Source organism: Rhamphochromis longiceps, linkage group LG14 (genome assembly GCF_057381845.1).
Source record: "Rhamphochromis longiceps isolate RC_006_pf linkage group LG14, R_longiceps_female_GT1.1, whole genome shotgun sequence".
Taxonomy (NCBI): domain Eukaryota; kingdom Metazoa; phylum Chordata; class Actinopteri; order Cichliformes; family Cichlidae; genus Rhamphochromis; species Rhamphochromis longiceps.
In genome coordinates, this window is record NC_140570.1 from 40,667,321 (window position 1) to 40,685,066 (window position 17,746).

The 17,746-nt window shown below is 50.5% G+C and overlaps 1 protein-coding gene across 1 annotated transcript; it reads left to right on the forward strand.

Annotated features, from left to right (window-relative positions):
- Positions 1-106: 106 nt before the first annotated feature.
- On the forward strand, positions 107-17,735 carry supt5h (SPT5 homolog, DSIF elongation factor subunit). Its single transcript, XM_085429164.1, has 30 exons — positions 107-265; positions 466-559; positions 2,137-2,296; positions 2,370-2,443; positions 5,515-5,524; positions 5,603-5,672; positions 6,126-6,194; positions 6,393-6,458; positions 6,542-6,572; positions 6,644-6,712; positions 6,961-7,212; positions 7,854-7,943; positions 8,045-8,115; positions 8,200-8,305; positions 8,770-8,860; positions 9,346-9,482; positions 9,691-9,846; positions 10,710-10,856; positions 10,933-11,079; positions 11,244-11,369; positions 12,050-12,134; positions 12,967-13,074; positions 13,152-13,254; positions 13,369-13,499; positions 15,072-15,177; positions 15,257-15,415; positions 15,529-15,697; positions 16,095-16,292; positions 17,153-17,248; positions 17,350-17,735. Exons 2-30 carry the CDS (start codon positions 473-475, stop codon positions 17,488-17,490), a joined length of 3,255 nt encoding a protein of 1,084 aa, XP_085285290.1. The 5' UTR covers positions 107-265; positions 466-472; the 3' UTR covers positions 17,491-17,735.
- The last annotated feature ends 11 nt before the right edge of the window (positions 17,736-17,746 follow it).

Below are 17,746 nucleotides of genomic sequence, written 5' to 3' on the forward strand. Positions count from 1 at the left end.
TATTTATGATTTATCTGTGTGTTTTTTACTTTAGACGTTTGATAAATTGAAGAAACAAACGTGTTCTCAAAACATGGCGGAGTGGCACCTCGTCATCGTTTACCTACCCATTGTGCAAAACCCCGCGAGAGTTTTTGAGCAGCTTTCCGAAATCTCGCTGTTCCCCGAGAATACGCAAAGAATCACCAGAGAGGCAGAAATAAGCTTATATTCATATTTATTCATCAAAGATCTGGATTAAACCGGCTCCCTCTGGTTGAAGCAGGTAAGGAAGACCCGCAGAGCTCGTTATTTAAGCTCTGACTGCAGCTGCTGACGGGGTTATTGGACCCTGCCTCTGTGCTATGCATTAGCCTCTCCTGCTGGGCCCTTCTGGTTGTTGTGGCCGCGCAGCCGGACTTCGATTCAAGCTTCACCGAGCTGCTTTGTGAATTTTTCCGTTGCTGAAAGTGCTTCTGTCCGCAGAGACGAGATGTCCGACAGCGAGGACAGCGACTTCTCCGACAACCAGAGCGAGCGCAGCAGCGATGGAGAGGCCGAGGAAGTGGAGGAGAATGAGGTGAGCTAGCCGGCAAGCTACGTGTGCTAACAGGAGGTAAACAGAGAGGAGAGCGCAGCTGCGACATGTGCGGCAGGATACCGAGGAAGAACGCAGTCAGACCTGCATAAAAACGGCACAATTTATAATAAAAAGCTAAGAAACTTTATGGGAACAAACCCGGTCGTGTGTGTATGTGTGTCTTCTGTCTACTGGTCTTATTTGATCCGGTAAATTTGCTGCAGTCGACTGGATTTATGGCGGGACTATCTATAAAATAGAGTAAATAACCAGTTTTATAAGTAACTTTATGACTGTGAGTTATTGTACCTCCTCTGTGCCCACGTTATAATCCACGCAGTCCTCTTCAGATGTTGGGGCTCATTCTACAGATGGAGTATTAATAACGTGGTCACTTGTTGGCTTCACATAAATCAGAGGTTAATGTTTTTAAAAAGTCTTTTTTGTACATTGACTTAAAGAGCTTTGGTGTTTTTGGCACCGGTGTTACTCCTGTGGCATTTTTAAAGGCTTTTATGAACTATTATTTCCTGAGTCACAGCAAAATAATACATGTAATGCAGCAAATCAGGAGCTGATCTTTTATTGTTTTCACGCTGGTGTGTTAAGTGTGATCGTGTGATGTTTTTGAAGCTGTTTTTGCTACAATAGGGTGTTAAATATGAAACACACAAAAACACCAGTGACACAAAGAGTCACGATCCTCCTACCGGACCAAAGGAGGGTTAATAATGACCAAAAACGTAGAATTCTTTGGATTAAATGTTCATATTTAATGTAAAATAACTGTTGATAAAGTTTTTCTGCCCTCGGGCATCTGTGGTGTCACCCACAGTAACGGCTCTGCTCTTACTCAAAATGAAAGTAACACCTGTGACGGTTTGAAAAATCCCTGCGTGGCACCAGACCACAGGTACTTTACACCCACTCGAACTAAAAGAGAACATTTCTGATAAATAAAGGTGACACTGGACTTACCACAAGCAATGTTTTTATAGAGCATCAGGAAAGGGAGTTGAGTGACATCACCACCGCCGTGTTTTGATTCTGCTTTTTAAAATACTTACCTGCTGTTTGTGCCTTTGGGCTCGAACACTTCGGTACAACTGCTTTAAAAGCAAATGCTGTCAGACTGATGACCGAAGACTTTTTATTTTAATGTAAAATTAAATGTCCCGTTTGTGTGTGATGTTCCTGTAAAAGCTGCCGTCTTCGACAAAACTCTAGAATATAACTCTTGAGCGTTCATGAGACTTTTTACCCAGATAAGTAAAGGATGTGCAAATGTTACTATACAAATGTCATTGCAGTTTCTCCCTCTGACGGGAAATTTGACTTATTTATTCATCAGAGATGCGTTTGACTGACGATAGGCCAACAGCCTTTATGGCACCAAATTTCTGAGTGAAAAAATAATTTGCAGGGTCTGTTCTCAGATGAGGCTCAGATCTCTGAGGCTGTGTTTATAAACCATCCCTGGAAAAACAGAAGAAGCGGAGAAGCAGCGGACTCTCGCAGCGGGACCAGAGGGGATGCAGGAGATTAATTTTCATCTGCTTTTGTTGTTGTGTCACCAGGAGGAGACGGGCAGCCCAGTGGGCAGTGACAAGGTAGCGGATGAGGAGGGGGAGGACCTGGAGGATGAGGAGGAGTACGACGAGGAAGAGGAGGAGGATGACGACGACGACCGTCCGAGGAAGAAGCCGAGACACGGAGGGTTCATCCTGGATGAAGCTGGTGTGAACAGACGACGATCTCTCAGACTCCTCGTGATGATGATGCACGTCTGACCCTGTGTTTGTCTGTCCAGATGTGGACGATGAGTACGAGGACGAGGATCAGTGGGAGGACGGAGTCGAGGATATTTTGGAGAAAGGTAAGAAAGTGAAGATGAGAGCTGTTAGGAATCCTGCAGCATGAGATTGATTCTAAACTCCAGACTCGATCCCGAGGCTCCGACTGACGGATCGTGTCTGTTTAATCACGTTGCACAAACTGGTTTCATCCATTAAACTAGTGAACAGATTACTGAACGTGCTACACGATCCCAGTCTGCTGACAGCACACCTGCTGAGGTGTAACCTCAGCTCATTTCACGTTTGTGATTGAGCCGGGGAGCCGTCGCCATCCCGCCTCCGGACGCATCGCTTTTGTTTTTCTGCCGGTTCTTATTAAAGTCCGTGTTTCGCACACTGACGTTCAAAGAGTCCGATCGGTGTTCACAACCAAAACTATTGTGATGTCGCTGCTTTGAGGAGCGGGACGAGGCCCGCGTTAGTCGTAGCCCGTCTTCAAAGCGACTTCAGTGCATCAGGGCGGCGCTAAAATGGCAGTGAGCTGCGGTGTGTTTGTGACTGAGCGGAACAGGTTGGCAGTTACGTGAACCTCCACGAGCAAATAGCTGAAAATCACAAATCTGTTGCCGTCTACACAGAACATCAAATTAACTCCAGCCCGAGCCTCCGAGACGTGGAGCAGATTCAGAAATTGCTCCACGGCGTGGTCTGTGCAGGACGACAGTTTAGCTGCACCAAGACGGAGGTGCTGAGCGGCCCTCACCCGATCCAGGAGTAGAAGCAGAATAGAAGCAGTGCCCACTGCCAACATTCGTGTCGCCGACTCGGATCATTGCAAGCTGCTGGCAGCGGTTGTTTGCGGTGATTGTCCGCTCTCCCGTGAAGCTCTGGGTTAAGTTAGTGTGAGTCCTTCTTCCCCGTCGACCGAAGTTTTAACCGAGGAGCTGCGAACGCTCGGGCCTGCAGCCCCAGGCCCCCCCCCCAGTTCAACACAAATTAAGGCTTCTAGTGACAACAGTCACGTCAGGCCCACAGTGTGACTCCTGGGCAGTTTGCAGTAACCAGCAGGAGAGAAACAAAGTTGCACATTAGCTGGATGAAGAAAGCCAAACATGTGGCAACACTCAGCAGGAAAACAGCGAGCGTGTGATCTGCAGTTAATGAGCTGAAATGTGCAGAAACACCACAATCAACTCCTTAAATATTTATCCTGGTCTGTTCACCAGAGAGACGCTCGCTGAAAATTGGCTCCATATTTCTCGACCATCACTGTTTTACTGGAAAAGTCCTTTAAGCTTGTTTAAAAACAGCAACCAAACCAAATGTACGCCCAAAGACCAAATCTGTGTTTGTTCTCCAATCAGCTGTCAGCCTCGGATCATGTGACGTGTCATCATTTCAGTTTAATGTGTGCGATGCAGAGGAACAGACCCAGGAGCAGCTGGATGTTTGATCAGATTTTTCAGGGCTTACAGAGCGCTGCGGGCCGCACTCGACCCGCCACGTGTGGTCCAATCCGCATGACTTTTTATACCAGAGTTCGAATCACCAAAGCTGAGGCGGACCAGTCGTGCCGGTCGGCTGCTGGCCGCCGAGGTCGTTAATCGTTTTTTTCCAGCTATCGGCTGCCGAAATGGCTCGTCGCTAACGAGCAGCTTTTTCCTCACACTCGCTGTTTCACGTCAGACGTCCGTCGTCACAGCAGCCGTGTGCTGAGTGAAGGAGAAGGAAAGTCAGATTGATCCAGTGTTGATGAAGGGCCCTGGATGTGTAGAACCTGGAAGAACGCCGATGACATCAAAACGTTTCCTGATTACTGTGTCTGTGAGGATGCGGTGGGAAACATTGAGCCGCTTCTTATTCGGGGCGCAGATCCGTCCAGAACTTTGTCAGTACTCGCGTCAACACGAACCGAACCACGGGCAGGACCCTCACATGTGTCAGTAGGAAGTGGCGCTCTTACAGTGTGATGTCCATGTGTGCAGGCTGTTTTCTGACTCTGCTCTCTCTGTCTTGCCGGCTCCTCTGTCGTGCATGCGGCCTCCAGTTAACGGTAAATCTGCTCCCGACGCTCTGATGTTTTCCATCGATGCCCATGCTGTAAATAGGATTCCAGCCCCATCCATTTGATTAAATCCACGTCCCTGAGTGTATTAACCCCACCCCCACACCTCATCTCAGCATTGCTGCATTCGTGAGTGTGTGGCGTAACGCGAGGAAGCACCGAGGGCAAATCCATGACTGGCTCGTTGAGCAAAAAACGCCAAACAGCAGATTAAAGAAAGTAGAAACTCTTTAAATTGATGTTTGAACCTAAGACGGCTCTCAGAGAACCAAGTGTGACCATTTGCCTGAACCTGCTACCTGACGGAGCTGCCATGATTTCAGTTTACACACTAACCAATGTGGGTGGAGCTTTTGTGATGATGCTGATGATGATAATGGTGGTGTAGCTTTGCTGAAGGTGGATGTACAGTAGAAACAGAATCGAAGCAAAAAGCTGCGTCTAAAGCAAAGCCGTTGTGCCGGTTGCCCGGGTAACCGATATGTAGATGCAGGATGTTTACGCCGTCGTGTTGACCTTAGCTTAGCGCCACTGCATTGGCTGACACGTGACCCAGCTGTGACATCATCACAACCAACGACTCTGATCTGTGAGCTCCTTCGGTGACGCTGACGTCTCAGAGTCGGCCGTAAACCCGTGTTTTGGGCCCAACCCTGCGGTTAGCGGCAGTGAGCGCCACGGCTAGCTTAAACGGGTCGTACCATGCGCTCGCCTCTCTGATCTGAGCGAGGTGACGTCACTTCACCGCGGATGCTCGAGTCGACCCCGCTGCTTGTTTCTAACTTTATTTAAACGAGACTGGGTGAGCGGGTACCTTCGCGCCTGATGTGATTGGCTGACAGCGGCGCTGTGTTTCTGCTGTACTTCCTCCTGAACCACATCACGTCTCCATGCTCCCCCGTGCTGCACGTCACCGATAATCACAGTGTTGTTGTTTGTGTATTTTTCCCATCATGCTTTGTGTTGCTGTTGCCTGACTCACTGTCTTTTGGCTCCTCACACTTTCTCCCTTCCTTTTGGGTTTGTCTCCTGTCCTTCCTCCCCCTCCGTCTCCTTTTTCACTCCTCTTCCTCTCCGGGCGGTCCTGAGCAGAGGAGGCTGAAGGTAAGTTTTTCATGTCATAACTGTCGAATACGCTTCAGTTCACTGGACTGGAAACAAACCGTCTCTTCTCGCCTTCAGTGTCAAACATCGACCACGTGGTTCTGGATGAGGATCACTCTGGATCCCGGCGGCTGCAGAACCTCTGGAGGTAAAGCTTTTGTTTTTGACCGCCAAAATAAAAGTCGGAGGGTTTTTATTAGGAATGGACTGAAAGCCACAGTTTGATCTGCTGATGGGAAACTCTCAGCCTGTGGGAGAGGTCACTCCCCTGTTCGGTCTGATTGGGGGCGTGGCCGTCCGCCATTCACTGCAGGTAACACGCAGACTCTGTGGTTTACTTTGTACTGAGCCCCGTCTTCATACAGGGAATGATTTACCCTGCACAGCTCCATTCAGCTGAAACCTTTATCCTTTCAAGTAAAATAAAAGCTAGCTATTATTTAAAAGCGCCGTCCAACCAGACCAGCTGAAAACACAAAAGAGGAATTTTTCCCGGCCTGCGTTTTTAAACAGAATAACGTGTCACTGAGATTCTCAGCTTCAGTTTGACGGCACACTTCACAGCTCACACGTGAACATTGAGTTTGTCTTTGTGTTGCAGAGACTCCAGGGAGGAGGCGCTGGGCGAGTACTACATGAGGAAGTACGCCAAGTCGTCCGGAGGGGAGCAGTGAGTACCTTTGTCCTTCCTCCTGCAGGTTGGGCTCCTCTGCCTCAGACACCACGACACGCTGAGCTGCCAGCGTCGGTTACTTTAATGACGTCACATGATTCTTAGTCGCGCGATGGCGAGCTGGACGAACTGTTTCCCACACAGACTGTGACAGACCACCAAAACTGTTGCTTTTTCTTCTTCTGTGGTGCGCAGTTACTCTGGAGGGTCCGAGGAGCTTTCCGATGACATCACCCAGCAGCAGCTTCTTCCTGGAGTCAAGTATGTAAACACTGATCCACCAATCAGCTTCCAGACTTCGCTGACATTATTACAGTGGTTTAATGTGTGTTTGTCCCCATCAGGGACCCCAACCTGTGGACAGTCAAGTGCAAGGTACACACACACACACACACACACACACACCGGGAGGATGCACACCTTTATGATGCTTCCTGTCTCTGCAGATCGGAGAGGAGAGGGCGACCGCCATCGCACTGATGAGGAAGTTCATCGCCTACCAGTTCACTGACACGGTAAGAACTCGCCTCTGATTGGCTGGAAGTTTTCTCTGCGCTGCTGATGCAGGACAGCAGGACGGAGGGTTTTAACCTGATACAGGCCCAAGTTTTTATTACATCTACAACAAAAAGAACCGGTGACCTGAATGGATCCTCGCTTAGAGAGAAATAACCAATGACACAAAGTTTCTGAGGTCAAAGGTCGCAGCTGATTTTCCTAGTTTGAGTTTTGACCTGCTGATCTTCCTCTCCTCCACCCGCAGCCTCTGCAGATCAAGTCCGTGGTGGCCCCGGATCACGTGAAGGGCTACATCTACGTGGAGTCGTACAAGCAGACGCACGTCAAGGCCGCCATCGAGGGCATCGGCAATCTGAGGATGGGCTTCTGGAACCAGCAGATGGTCCCCATCAAGGAGATGACGGACGTGCTGAAGGTCGTCAAGGAGGTCACCAACCTGAAGCCCAAGTCGTGGGTCAGGCTGAAGCGGGGCCTGTACAAGGACGACATCGCTCAGGTGCTCAGAGGGGGGGGGGCGTTTTCACTCGTCAGATTTCAAATCATGTTTACCGATGTTTACGTAGTCCGAGTGCTCTCCTGGGGGTTAAAGGTCACATGTTCCAGGGTGCCAGCTTCAGCCCAGCAGGAGGAGGGGCCTGTCTCAATACGCATACTTGTGCATTCTCGTGTACTCGTGATACGTCATCAGTCGGAGACAAAGTACTGTTCCAATTCAAAGTACGCATCAAGCCGAGAACGCGAAAAATTCCCGGATGTGTACAAATCACGAGTCCGTACTTGAGAATTGAGAAAGGGCGGAGCTGTTTACTGTTCCCCATCACCACAGTTACAGCTGCTCCGCTGTGCCAAGCAAACAAGGCTTTACCCTCCAGCCGTTTTCCAGTCTGCTTCCCTTCACCTCCCGATTCCTCTCACAAACACGTCCTCTGATAAAATTCCACTTCGTTCAGCCGTAAAATGATCGCTGTGTGAACTCGGAGCCATGTGTGGCTGAAGCTGGTAAACAGCTGCTTACGGTCACGTGGCTAACCAGCACCTCTTCCCCACTTCCTGAGAAACAAAAGCTAAAGTTTAAGCTCGAGAGCGGAGGAACGTAAGCTGCTCCGTGAGCGTAAACGTCACGTCTCTGTTCTCCAGGTGGACTACGTGGAGCCGAGCCAGAACACCATCTCCCTGAAGATGATCCCTCGGATAGACCTGGACCGCATAAAGGCCAAGATGAGCCTGGTAGGTCAAACTCGAAGGTCTTTTCTCCACTCGAGTCGCTGCTCTGATGCGTAACTGTGTGTGTGTGTGTGTGTGTGTGTGTGTGTGTGTGTGTGTTACAGAAAGACTGGTTTGCCAAGAGGAAGAAGTTCAAGAGGCCTCCACAGAGGCTGTTTGATGCTGAGAAGATCAGGTAACGGCCTGTCCGGCCTCGAGCATGCTGGGGTTCCTCGCTGAGGCAGCAGCGTGATGACACTCTGTGGTTTTCACTCCTCAGGTCTCTGGGAGGAGAGGTCAGCCATGACGGAGACTTCATGATCTTTGAGGGAAACCGTTACAGCCGCAAAGGATTCCTCTTCAAGAGCTTCGCCATGTCCGCTGTGGTGAGGAAGACTCTTCACAGACTCACTGTTACTGTGAACCTGGAGCTCGTTTAAATGAGAGAGTGAGAGTTGCAGAGGAAACGGGCCAGTCCGCCTGCTGCAGTGATGCACAGTCCAAACTTTATATGCAAACAGCTTGAAACATGCTCACTGCAGATCTCACTCCTCGTCCTCACAAAGTCTACATGAAGCACTCTGTTATGTGTGATTTTTCCCTCTGTGAAGCTCAGTGTGAGGCAGCAGCATGTTTGTTTAAGACCGCCAAGCCCCTAACCACTGCACAGCTGAGCTCTTTGAACCTCACACAAACAGCTGCCGTTTCTTAGAGAGGTTTATTTTTGGCCAAGATAATAAATGAAATTAAACTGAGGAGAAGCTAATGTTTGCTCTTTACCACAGTTTATGCCCCGATTTTGATCCAAAGTTAAAACGATCGTGACGTCATTTTGGCGTGTTTGTTGTAGATCACAGACGGAGTGAAGCCCACGCTGTCAGAGCTGGAGAAGTTTGAAGACCAGCCGGAAGGAATCGACCTGGAGGTGGTCACAGAGTCGGGTACGAGTCTTTCTGTAAATCTGCAGTCCTGTGAAACCTGCTGTCTGCGAGGCCGTCGGGCCCACGGTTACAGCGTGGGACGTCCCAAAGCGGGACGATGATCCTGAGCGCGGCAGCACAGCTGAAAAGGAGCCGCTGTGGCGAATTCACCGCAGTCGGCCGATCCTGTCGTAAGCACAGCGAGACGGATAAAGTTACAGAAACAATCGCTGCTGCTAAACGACGTTCTCCTGCCCGCTGAGCCAGCAGCAGCTCAGTTTTTACAGCACAACGAATCGTGATGTTTTTAATCAGCTCTGTCATTAATTCATGCCTGGGTCCCAGTTTTACTTGCAGTTGTTCAGTTTTCATGGATTTAAACAGAACTGTTACTGTTGGTGACACCTGTTCTTTCAACTTAAACAGTTGGTTTATAACCCGCTACGTGGAGAACATGAACTCGTGTTTACGACGAAGCTTCAGTTTGAATCTGTGTGTGCGCTCAGGTAAGGAGCGTGAGCACAACCTGCAGGCCGGCGACAACGTGGAGGTGTGTGAGGGCGAGCTGATCAACCTGCAGGGAAAGATCCTCAGCGTGGACGGCAACAAGATCACCATCATGCCCAAGCACGAGGACCTGAAGGTACGCACACGCGCGCACAGTTGCAGTAATCCTGCACACAGGACACAGGAGTCATAACTTTAACCTTTTGATTGGTTATTCGTTCAGAGCCACGCCTCCTCATTGCACAGGAGTAGAGGGGGCGGGACTTACTGTAACGCAGCATTATCTGGTGTAACTGTACATATTCCCGTTGCCCTGCCCTCTGTCCTGTGTGTGCTCCGTGCAGGACCCTCTGGAGTTCCCGGCTCACGAGGTGAGAAAATATTTCCGGATGGGCGACCACGTGAAGGTGATCGCCGGGCGATACGAGGGCGACACCGGCCTCATCGTCAGAGTGGAGGAGAACTTTGTCATCCTGTTCTCCGACCTCACCATGCACGAGGTAAGAGGTTTGCAGTGTCTCCACCCACCGTTCCTCACCCTCCACCGTCCCCCTCTGCCAAGCCTCGGGTCATTCGAGTCCTCTAGTGGAAAATCAGATGTTGTTAAATGAGGGTTCGGGCTTGATTTGAAAAGTTGAGGCGCAGAGTGGGACAGCTCCGTGCTGCTACAGAACAGTTTGGCAGCTCCCACTGATTTACTGGAAGAGGCGTCTCTTTATGGAAGCAACAAGCCTGCGACTGACAGCTTGAACACATGGAAAGTCCCTGTGGGGAGGATTTGGAGAGATCTCAGTGAATACTTGATATCATAACTCTGTTTGTTTTCTCTCTCGCCTCCTGAGATTCATTTTGTTCTGATGCTTTGACAGTTTTGTCTTTGAACTCTTCATGTGTGTCGTGTCTCATGAAGTCCTTAAACTGCTCACCGGCACAGGAGTCTGAGAGGCTGCTCACCCGCTGGAGGACGAACCTCAGATTCTCGTTTTCGAGGTTCAGACTAACGCTGGTCCCTGAATGCTTTATGTGCTGCTGAGTTGGTACCAAATCTCTTTGCTCTCCTCATTGAATCGAAGGAGAGACTAAACCATCCAACCCCGTCTTTGTTCTTCCTGAGAATGGGAGGCAGAGCCTTCAGCTGGGAGTCCGGCTCCAGCTCCTGGATCCCACGGTCCTCTGATTTCTAAGGAAAAGCGCGTTGAGCCGAGTTGAAGCTGGATGTCATGACACGGCGTTTAATGACTCTGTAGTCATAAAAGTGTGGTGTGGTGACAGCCCAGCACTGGCTTATCGCTGTGGGGAATGAAACCGTTTTAATAAAATGCTAACATGACTGTGATCACAAATCCGCTCTTCCTGTCTGCAGCTGAAAGTGCTGCCCAGAGACCTGCAGCTCTGCTCTGAGACCGCGTCCGGCGTCGATGTAGGCGGGCAGCACGAATGGGGCGAGCTGGTGCAGCTGGACCCGCAGACGGTCGGCGTTATTGTTCGGCTGGAGAGGGAGACATTCCAGGTAATAGTCCGCTCCGGGAAGCGCAGAAAGCGCGGCGGTTGATCGACGATTAACAAACGCCTTCTTTGTCTTTCAGGTGCTGAACATGCACGGGAAGGTGATGACCGTGCGCCACCAGGCGGTGAACCGCAGGAAGGACAACCGCTTCGCCGTGGCGCTGGACTCGGAGCAGAACAGCATCCACGTGAAGGACATCGTCAAAGTCATCGACGGGCCGCATTCTGTAAGCGCGACTTCACCCACAGCTAAATATTTCTGTCGACGTGACGTTTAATGGCAGACTTGAACTCACGCGAGGCTGCTGTCGGCGTCGCTGTCCGCTCGAGGGTCAGAGCTGAACTCCTCTGCGGGCAGAAGCCTTTAACGCTCGCGTGTTTCCTCCTGCAGGGCCGGGAAGGCGAGATCCGTCACCTGTTCCGAGGCTTCGCTTTCCTCCACTGTAAGAAGCTGGTTGAGAACGGAGGAATGTTCGTCTGCAAGACCAGACACCTGGTGCTGGCGGGCGGGTCCAAGGTCAGCACCTCATGCTCGCTTCTTCTTTGTTGTGCCTGAAAATTAAACCGTCTGCTTTTCCAGGCCCTCTAATATCTCACATAACCGTGTGAGATCTCTCGGTGGCTGCAGGGCAACCGGACTGAGAGCATTTCTCGGCGTCGTCCTTGGCAACTTGAATAAAAATGTGTTTTGAGTGTGAAGCAGCTCTGAGGCGCGTCCAGGGTTGTATAACAGTGTTTGGGCTGTGGGGGTGAAACGTGGAGGGGCTTCATCAACAATATCAAACCCAGGAAAAGCTTTCCGTGTGAATATGTGGAAGAATTACTGCCATGTGCTGGGAAGCTCAGCCTGTCTTTAATGAGTCTGTCAGCATGAGAGCAGTGGCAGCAGGCCTCTTTCTGACGATGAGGGTCGGGTCGTAGTGGACGGGTTTGCTTCCTCACGCCACTCGGAGACGCTGCACCCGTCTCCCCACCTCATGAAACCGATTCAATCCCCCGAGCGCGCCTGCCGACACGGCTTCGAGGTGCCAGTTCTCTTCCAAATGTGTAAAGCAGAGCCATCCTGGACCTCTGCAGAGCGAGCCGCACTTTCACTGGACCGACTCGCCCAGCGTTTCATGCGCAGCAGAGAAAAGGATTCGTCAGATTTCTTGTAGCATGTCGAGCTTGAACAATTTGACTGTTTGTGTGTTTTAGCCCAGAGACGTGACCAACTTCACAGTGGGAGGATTCGCACCGATGAGCCCTCGCATCAGCAGCCCCGTGCACCACGGCGGAGGAGGTGAGTGCTGGAAACACACAGCAGCTTAACGACGGGGGTGCCGCTCTTTGGAAAACACGATGAGGGGATGAAAATAAGTCCGCCAAAGGTTTTTCACTCGAGAGAACAAAGCGTATATCTGGCTTTGTTTGCGACCGCAGCCGCACTGACATCCAGATTCCCTGATTTCGATCGATCGAGCGATTGATTGGAGGTTCTTAGTTCAGCTTAGCCAGATTCATTCTTCCTGTACAATCAGAAGCGTTTCAAACGCTGTCACTGTTTCTGAACCAGATTTATAGAAAGAGTCATCATCTCTTGATCGATCACATTAAGATTTGGGGATTTCCCAGGCACTTCCAGACTTGGCGTGATGATGTTGCAGGTCTCTCGCTTACTACCTCTGACAGGTGGGATTTATTCGTACCTCGGTTCTTCCTGTGCACAGACGTCTCGTCTCTGAGGCGCCTCCGGTTTACTGACACATTTGTTTTTTCACGTCCGTCTGGAGCCAGAGGGGTCGTCCAGCTCTCTGGGGGTCAAAGATGTTTTAATCTCATAACTTCCAGAGGAACTTTTCAGGAACGTGGAGGCGTGTGGCTCTGTTTCAATGTCATGGAAGGAAAACAAGCAATTAAAACTTGTCTTTGTGATGAACGTGCAAAAACAGAGACCGTTCGTTTTGTTTTTTCTGTCTCTGATTAGAAGAAATGTTGAGGGAAGCAGAGACCGACCTGTTCGACTGTCTGTGATCAGGTTACTGATGCTGACGAGTCGGCGCGCTTTTCTTTCTCTGGTGCGAAAGAAACAAAATGATTCGCTGACTGATGGAGGTGCTGGTGTGGCCTTTCAGGTGCTCAGCAGAGAGGAGGCGGCGGAGGAGGAATGGGGCGGGGCCGAGGACGCAGAGACAACGAGCTGATTGGTCAGACGGTCCGTATCTCCCAGGGTCCTTACAAAGGTAAGACCGAGGAAACCGGTGTGAAGGATGGGACCGGTGGGGGGGTCGGTGCTGATGGCTTTGCCTCCCTTCCCCAGGATACATTGGTGTCGTGAAGGATGCAACCGAGTCCACGGCCAGGGTGGAGCTGCACTCCACCTGTCAGACCATCTCTGTGGACCGACAGCGATTAACCACCGTGTACGTATCTTCACTGAGTCCTTAACACACACACAGGAAATCATTTTCTCCGTGCTGGCAGCAGCTGTGTTTGTTTACGCTCATGATTCCCTCCCCGATCCTTCTTCTCTGCAGCGGTGGAGCGAAGAGGCCCAGTGGGTTCACCTCCACCCATGTACGTACTCCCATTTACGGCTCCCAGACTCCCATGTATGGCGTCGGCTCCAGGACACCGATGTATGGATCTCAGACTCCGCTGCACGACGGTAGGCCACGGTTTGGTCGTCCTCTATCGGCTAAAAGCACGTGTTTGTTTTTTGGGTTTGTGTTCCTCCGATTGAATTTCTGCTTCTCTTTGTAACAGATGTGTTACAGTGTTATCGTTAGGGATGGGTATCGTTTAGGTTTTATCTGATACCGGTGCCAAACCGGTACTTTTGAAATGGTGCCGGTGCTTAAACGGTGCTTAAAGAATGGAGAACACAAAATTGGTCCAAAAACCTCTCATGTTCAGCTAGTTTTTGTAAAAAGATAACAATGTTAGCCTTTTCTGCAGCTATGGGGCATATATGGCATCACTCTTGGCTGGAAGCAGTGCTTAAACAATGGGAAAAACACAAACTTTGTCCAAAGACCTCTCATGTTTAACTGTTTTCCACTTTTTCTTTGGTCATTTTAGCCTTTTTGGCCAGGGTGAAGGGAGTATCTGCCATCAAACAAGAAGACAGCCGCATGTAGCTATGATGGTGTTTGCTAGTTCACCTTACATGCATTAATGTAATAACGTGGTTAGCCTACTCAACGTAAATTACACACGAACAACATGAAGCTACTCACGCAGAGAAGAACGGCTGCTGCTGCATCATCATCCTCATCATTTCTGCTACACTGGCAGGGCTAGGGGCCAGGACTCTCCTCTTCGGGTTTGTGGGGGATGTTGCTAACTCCGGGTCCGATAACAGGCACCACACCCGCAGTAGATGTGCACGGTGTGAGGTCTCGCAGCAAGCTATCAAATACGGCACATTTCTGGGCTTTTAAAAAAACGCTATGCGTCGCCAGGTGTTTCATCAGATTCGAGGTGTTACCTCCTTTGACAGTATCACAGTATCAGCTTAAAGCACTTGTTGCTGCTGAGTTTGCATCTTTTGCTGTGAAGTACAGCCAGACTTTGACCGCTTCGCCTTGGGCATTTTTAATCTGTAGCTCTGCTCTAACTGAACGTACGTACCTGGACCCGCCTACTATCCTCGGAAACGTAAAATGATTGGCTAGAAGTGTATCACAGCTCAGGAAAAAAAGCAACGAAATGTGCGCTGCTTTTTGGTCTGGTTACTACCGTTTATGTCAGAACCGGGACCCATCCCTAGTTATCAGTATTCAGTTTGTGTTACCAGGTGGGAGCAAGAACAGCAGTGGGCGGAGCTGTTGGTTCATCAGTGAATATATTGATGATTAATGGATGAGTTCATTGTTTGTAAAGTAGCGCCTCACTTTTCTCTGAGCCTGGCTCTGATTAAACTGAGGTCCGCCTTTAGTTGAAGTTTAACCAGTAACCTCCTCTAGTTTGAACTGGTGGTGGTGGTCCTTTAACTCGTCACCTGAGGGTCTGAAGCTAAACGCAGCTGACTGTTGGTGCTCGTATAAAGTTGCTTCGACTTGTACGTCTTACGTCCAAATGCGACGTGCCCGTTAAAACAAGGGGAGCTGGTGCTGACACTGGACCGTAGAGTGGGCGTGCGTCATGACTGTGTCATCAGCATAGAGGTGACTGTCCTCACCTGTGAGCAGCACAGTGCTCTCGCCTCTAACTCACAGCATCTTTTGCCTCCTAACAGGAAGCCGTACGCCCCACTATGGATCTCAGACCCCACTGCATGATGGGAGCAGGACTCCAGGTCAGAGCGGAGCGTGGGATCCCAGCAACCCCAACACACCGTCCAGGTGACGCAGTGACCGGTAAACACAGCGTTCCCTTCTTTTTTTCTTCTTTCTGTCTAACACGTGATTTATTTCTTCTCAGAAATGAGGAAGACTACGACTTCGGCTACGATGACGAACCCTCTCCGTCCCCTCAGGCCTACGGGACGACCCCCAACCCTCAGACCCCGGGTTACCCCGAGGTCCCCTCGCCACAAGTCAACCCTCAGTACAACCCTCAGACACCTGGCACGCCCGCGATGTGAGTATAAGGCACAGAAACACACCCTCGCCCTCCCCTCCATAGCTGACGTAGCGACATAGCTGATCTGGGTCCTCGATTCTCGATTTGTATATTTGTGTTTCTGTGTGCAGGTATAACACAGAGCAGTATTCTCCATATGCGGCCCCGTCCCCTCAGGGCTCCTACCAGCCCAGCCCCAGCCCTCAGAGCTACCACCAGGTGGCGCCCTCACCTGTCGGCTACCAGAATACGCACTCACCAGCCAGCTACCACCCCACGCCGTCCCCCATGGCTTACCAGGTAGACAACGACGCTGAGCTGCTCGGGCTTTCCCTGAATATTTGTGTTCTGGGTTTTTTTTGTATGTTTTTTTTAAGATTTCTTTTGTTAATCAGAGTTTGGATGAAGGGCGGGCAACTCCAGGCCTCAGGGCTGGTGTCCTACAGGTTTTAGATGTGTCCTCCAGGTTTTAGATGTGTCCTCGATCCAACACAGCTGATTTTAAACGTTCTCCAGAGGCCTGGTAATGAACTAATCATGTGATTCAGGTGTGTTGACTCAGGGTGAGACCTAAAACCTGCAGGACACCGGCCCTCGAGGCCTGGAGTTGCCCACTCCTGCTTTAGGACCTTTCTGTTTGTGGAGGTCTAGATTTTTCTGAAATTTGTTCTCAGTCTGCGTCATGTCATCTGCACAGGCGAGTCCCAGTCCGAGTCCCGTGGGCTACAGTCCCATGACGCCCGGAGCGCCCTCTCCTGGAGGCTACAACCCTCACACCCCAGGCTCCAACATCGAGCAGGGCGGCAGCGACTGGGTGACCACAGACATCCTGGTCCGAGTGAAGGACTCGTTCATGGACCTGATGGGGCAGACCGGGGTCATCCGCAGCGTCACGGTGAGTCTGAACACTTGGCGCGCAGCAGCGCTGATGGCGTCCTCGCTCCCTGCGAGTCTCTGATATTACTGAGAAATGTTTTTTGGGAGATCTGGCTGCGCTCGAGCATAAAATGTTGTGAAATGTGTGAAAAATGTTATTCTGGGAGTCGGAGACGCAGCTCTCGCACACAACGATCTGAGGTGTTATTAGAGATGTTGCTGCTTAGAACCGCATCACAGTTGTGAAATGTCTCCAAATTCGCCGAGAGCTTAAGAGCCATCTGGTTCTGCTTCCTGCTTCCTGCTGCTGTTGGATGGCGGCTCGCTGGATCAACATAAATGCTCCTTTATAAACACAAAAGAAAGCGTTTCTTCACAGGAGGCGTTAATCTGTTCCATATCGAGTCCTGACTCAGGAAGTCGTGTTTGTCACAACAGGCGGAGCTGAATCATTTCTGAGTAACTCTGACAGCGATGTTCCTCTGGCCTCCCGCCCACGGTGTTTAGGAACACGCCTCCGTTACTGTCGAAAGTCAGAAACATTCAAGCGTTTGACGGATTTCACCGTTTAGCGCACAGACAGCTTTGGCCTCAAACTCTGCTTACGTGTGGACAGGAGCACAGACATGTGCACCTTTAGCTCCTTTGTGATGTCAGGCCGTCTGAGGCTTCTGATTGGCCGGCGTGCAGTAACCATTACAGCCGAGCGCAGCTTCGTGAGTGGCGGTGGAGATGAAACGGATTCAGTGTCTTTGTTTAGGTCTGAAATTGATTTTAAAGCAGCTCCTTTGAATATTTTTCATTGGTGTGTGTGTGTGTGCGTGTGTGTGTGTGTGCGTGCGTGTGTGTGTGTGTGCGCGTGCGTGCGTGCGCGTGTAGGGAGGGATGTGCTCGGTGTTCATGCAGGAGTCTGAGAAGGTGGTGAGCGTCGGCAGCGATCACCTGGAGCCGGTCACGCCCACCAAAAACAACAAGGTAAGAACCACAGTCGCGGTTTCTGGCGTCCAGCTGTCTGCAGATCGTTCGTTTAGAGCGCGTGTGAGGCTCAACGCTGCGTTCGCTGTGCCCCGTTTCAGGTGAAGGTGATTCTCGGAGAGGACCGCGAGGCCACGGGGATCCTTCTGAGCATCGACGGAGACGACGGCATCGTGCGCATGGAGCTGGACGACCAGCTCAAGATTCTCAACCTGCGGTTCCTGGGCCGCCTCGAGCACTGAGCCTCGCAGAGCTCCCACACAAACGTCTGGTTTTTATTACCTAAAGATCCAAAAACCACATGTGGCTCTGTGTGTGCAGTTCAGCGGGTCTCTCCGTTTTTGGCATTTTTATTTTCTTCTTTTCTTATTAGTGGTCTGAATCTGCTTTTAGTGCTTTTCCTTCATGTTCTGTCTGTGACTTTGGTTTTCTTGATGCAGCAGGATGAAAATAATGTGTAACATGTCAATAAACTGATTCAGTGACATTTCTGTATGT

Coding starts and splice junctions, on each gene's coding strand:
- supt5h (XM_085429164.1), top strand. CDS start 473: ATGTCCGACAGCGAGGACAGCGACTTCTCCGACAACCAGAGCGAGCGC. Junction 6,713..6,960: donor CCTACCAGTTCACTGACACG/GTAAGAACTCGC, acceptor CTCCACCCGCAG/CCTCTGCAGATCAAGTCCGT. Junction 8,861..9,345: donor GGAGGTGGTCACAGAGTCGG/GTACGAGTCTTT, acceptor GTGTGCGCTCAG/GTAAGGAGCGTGAGCACAAC.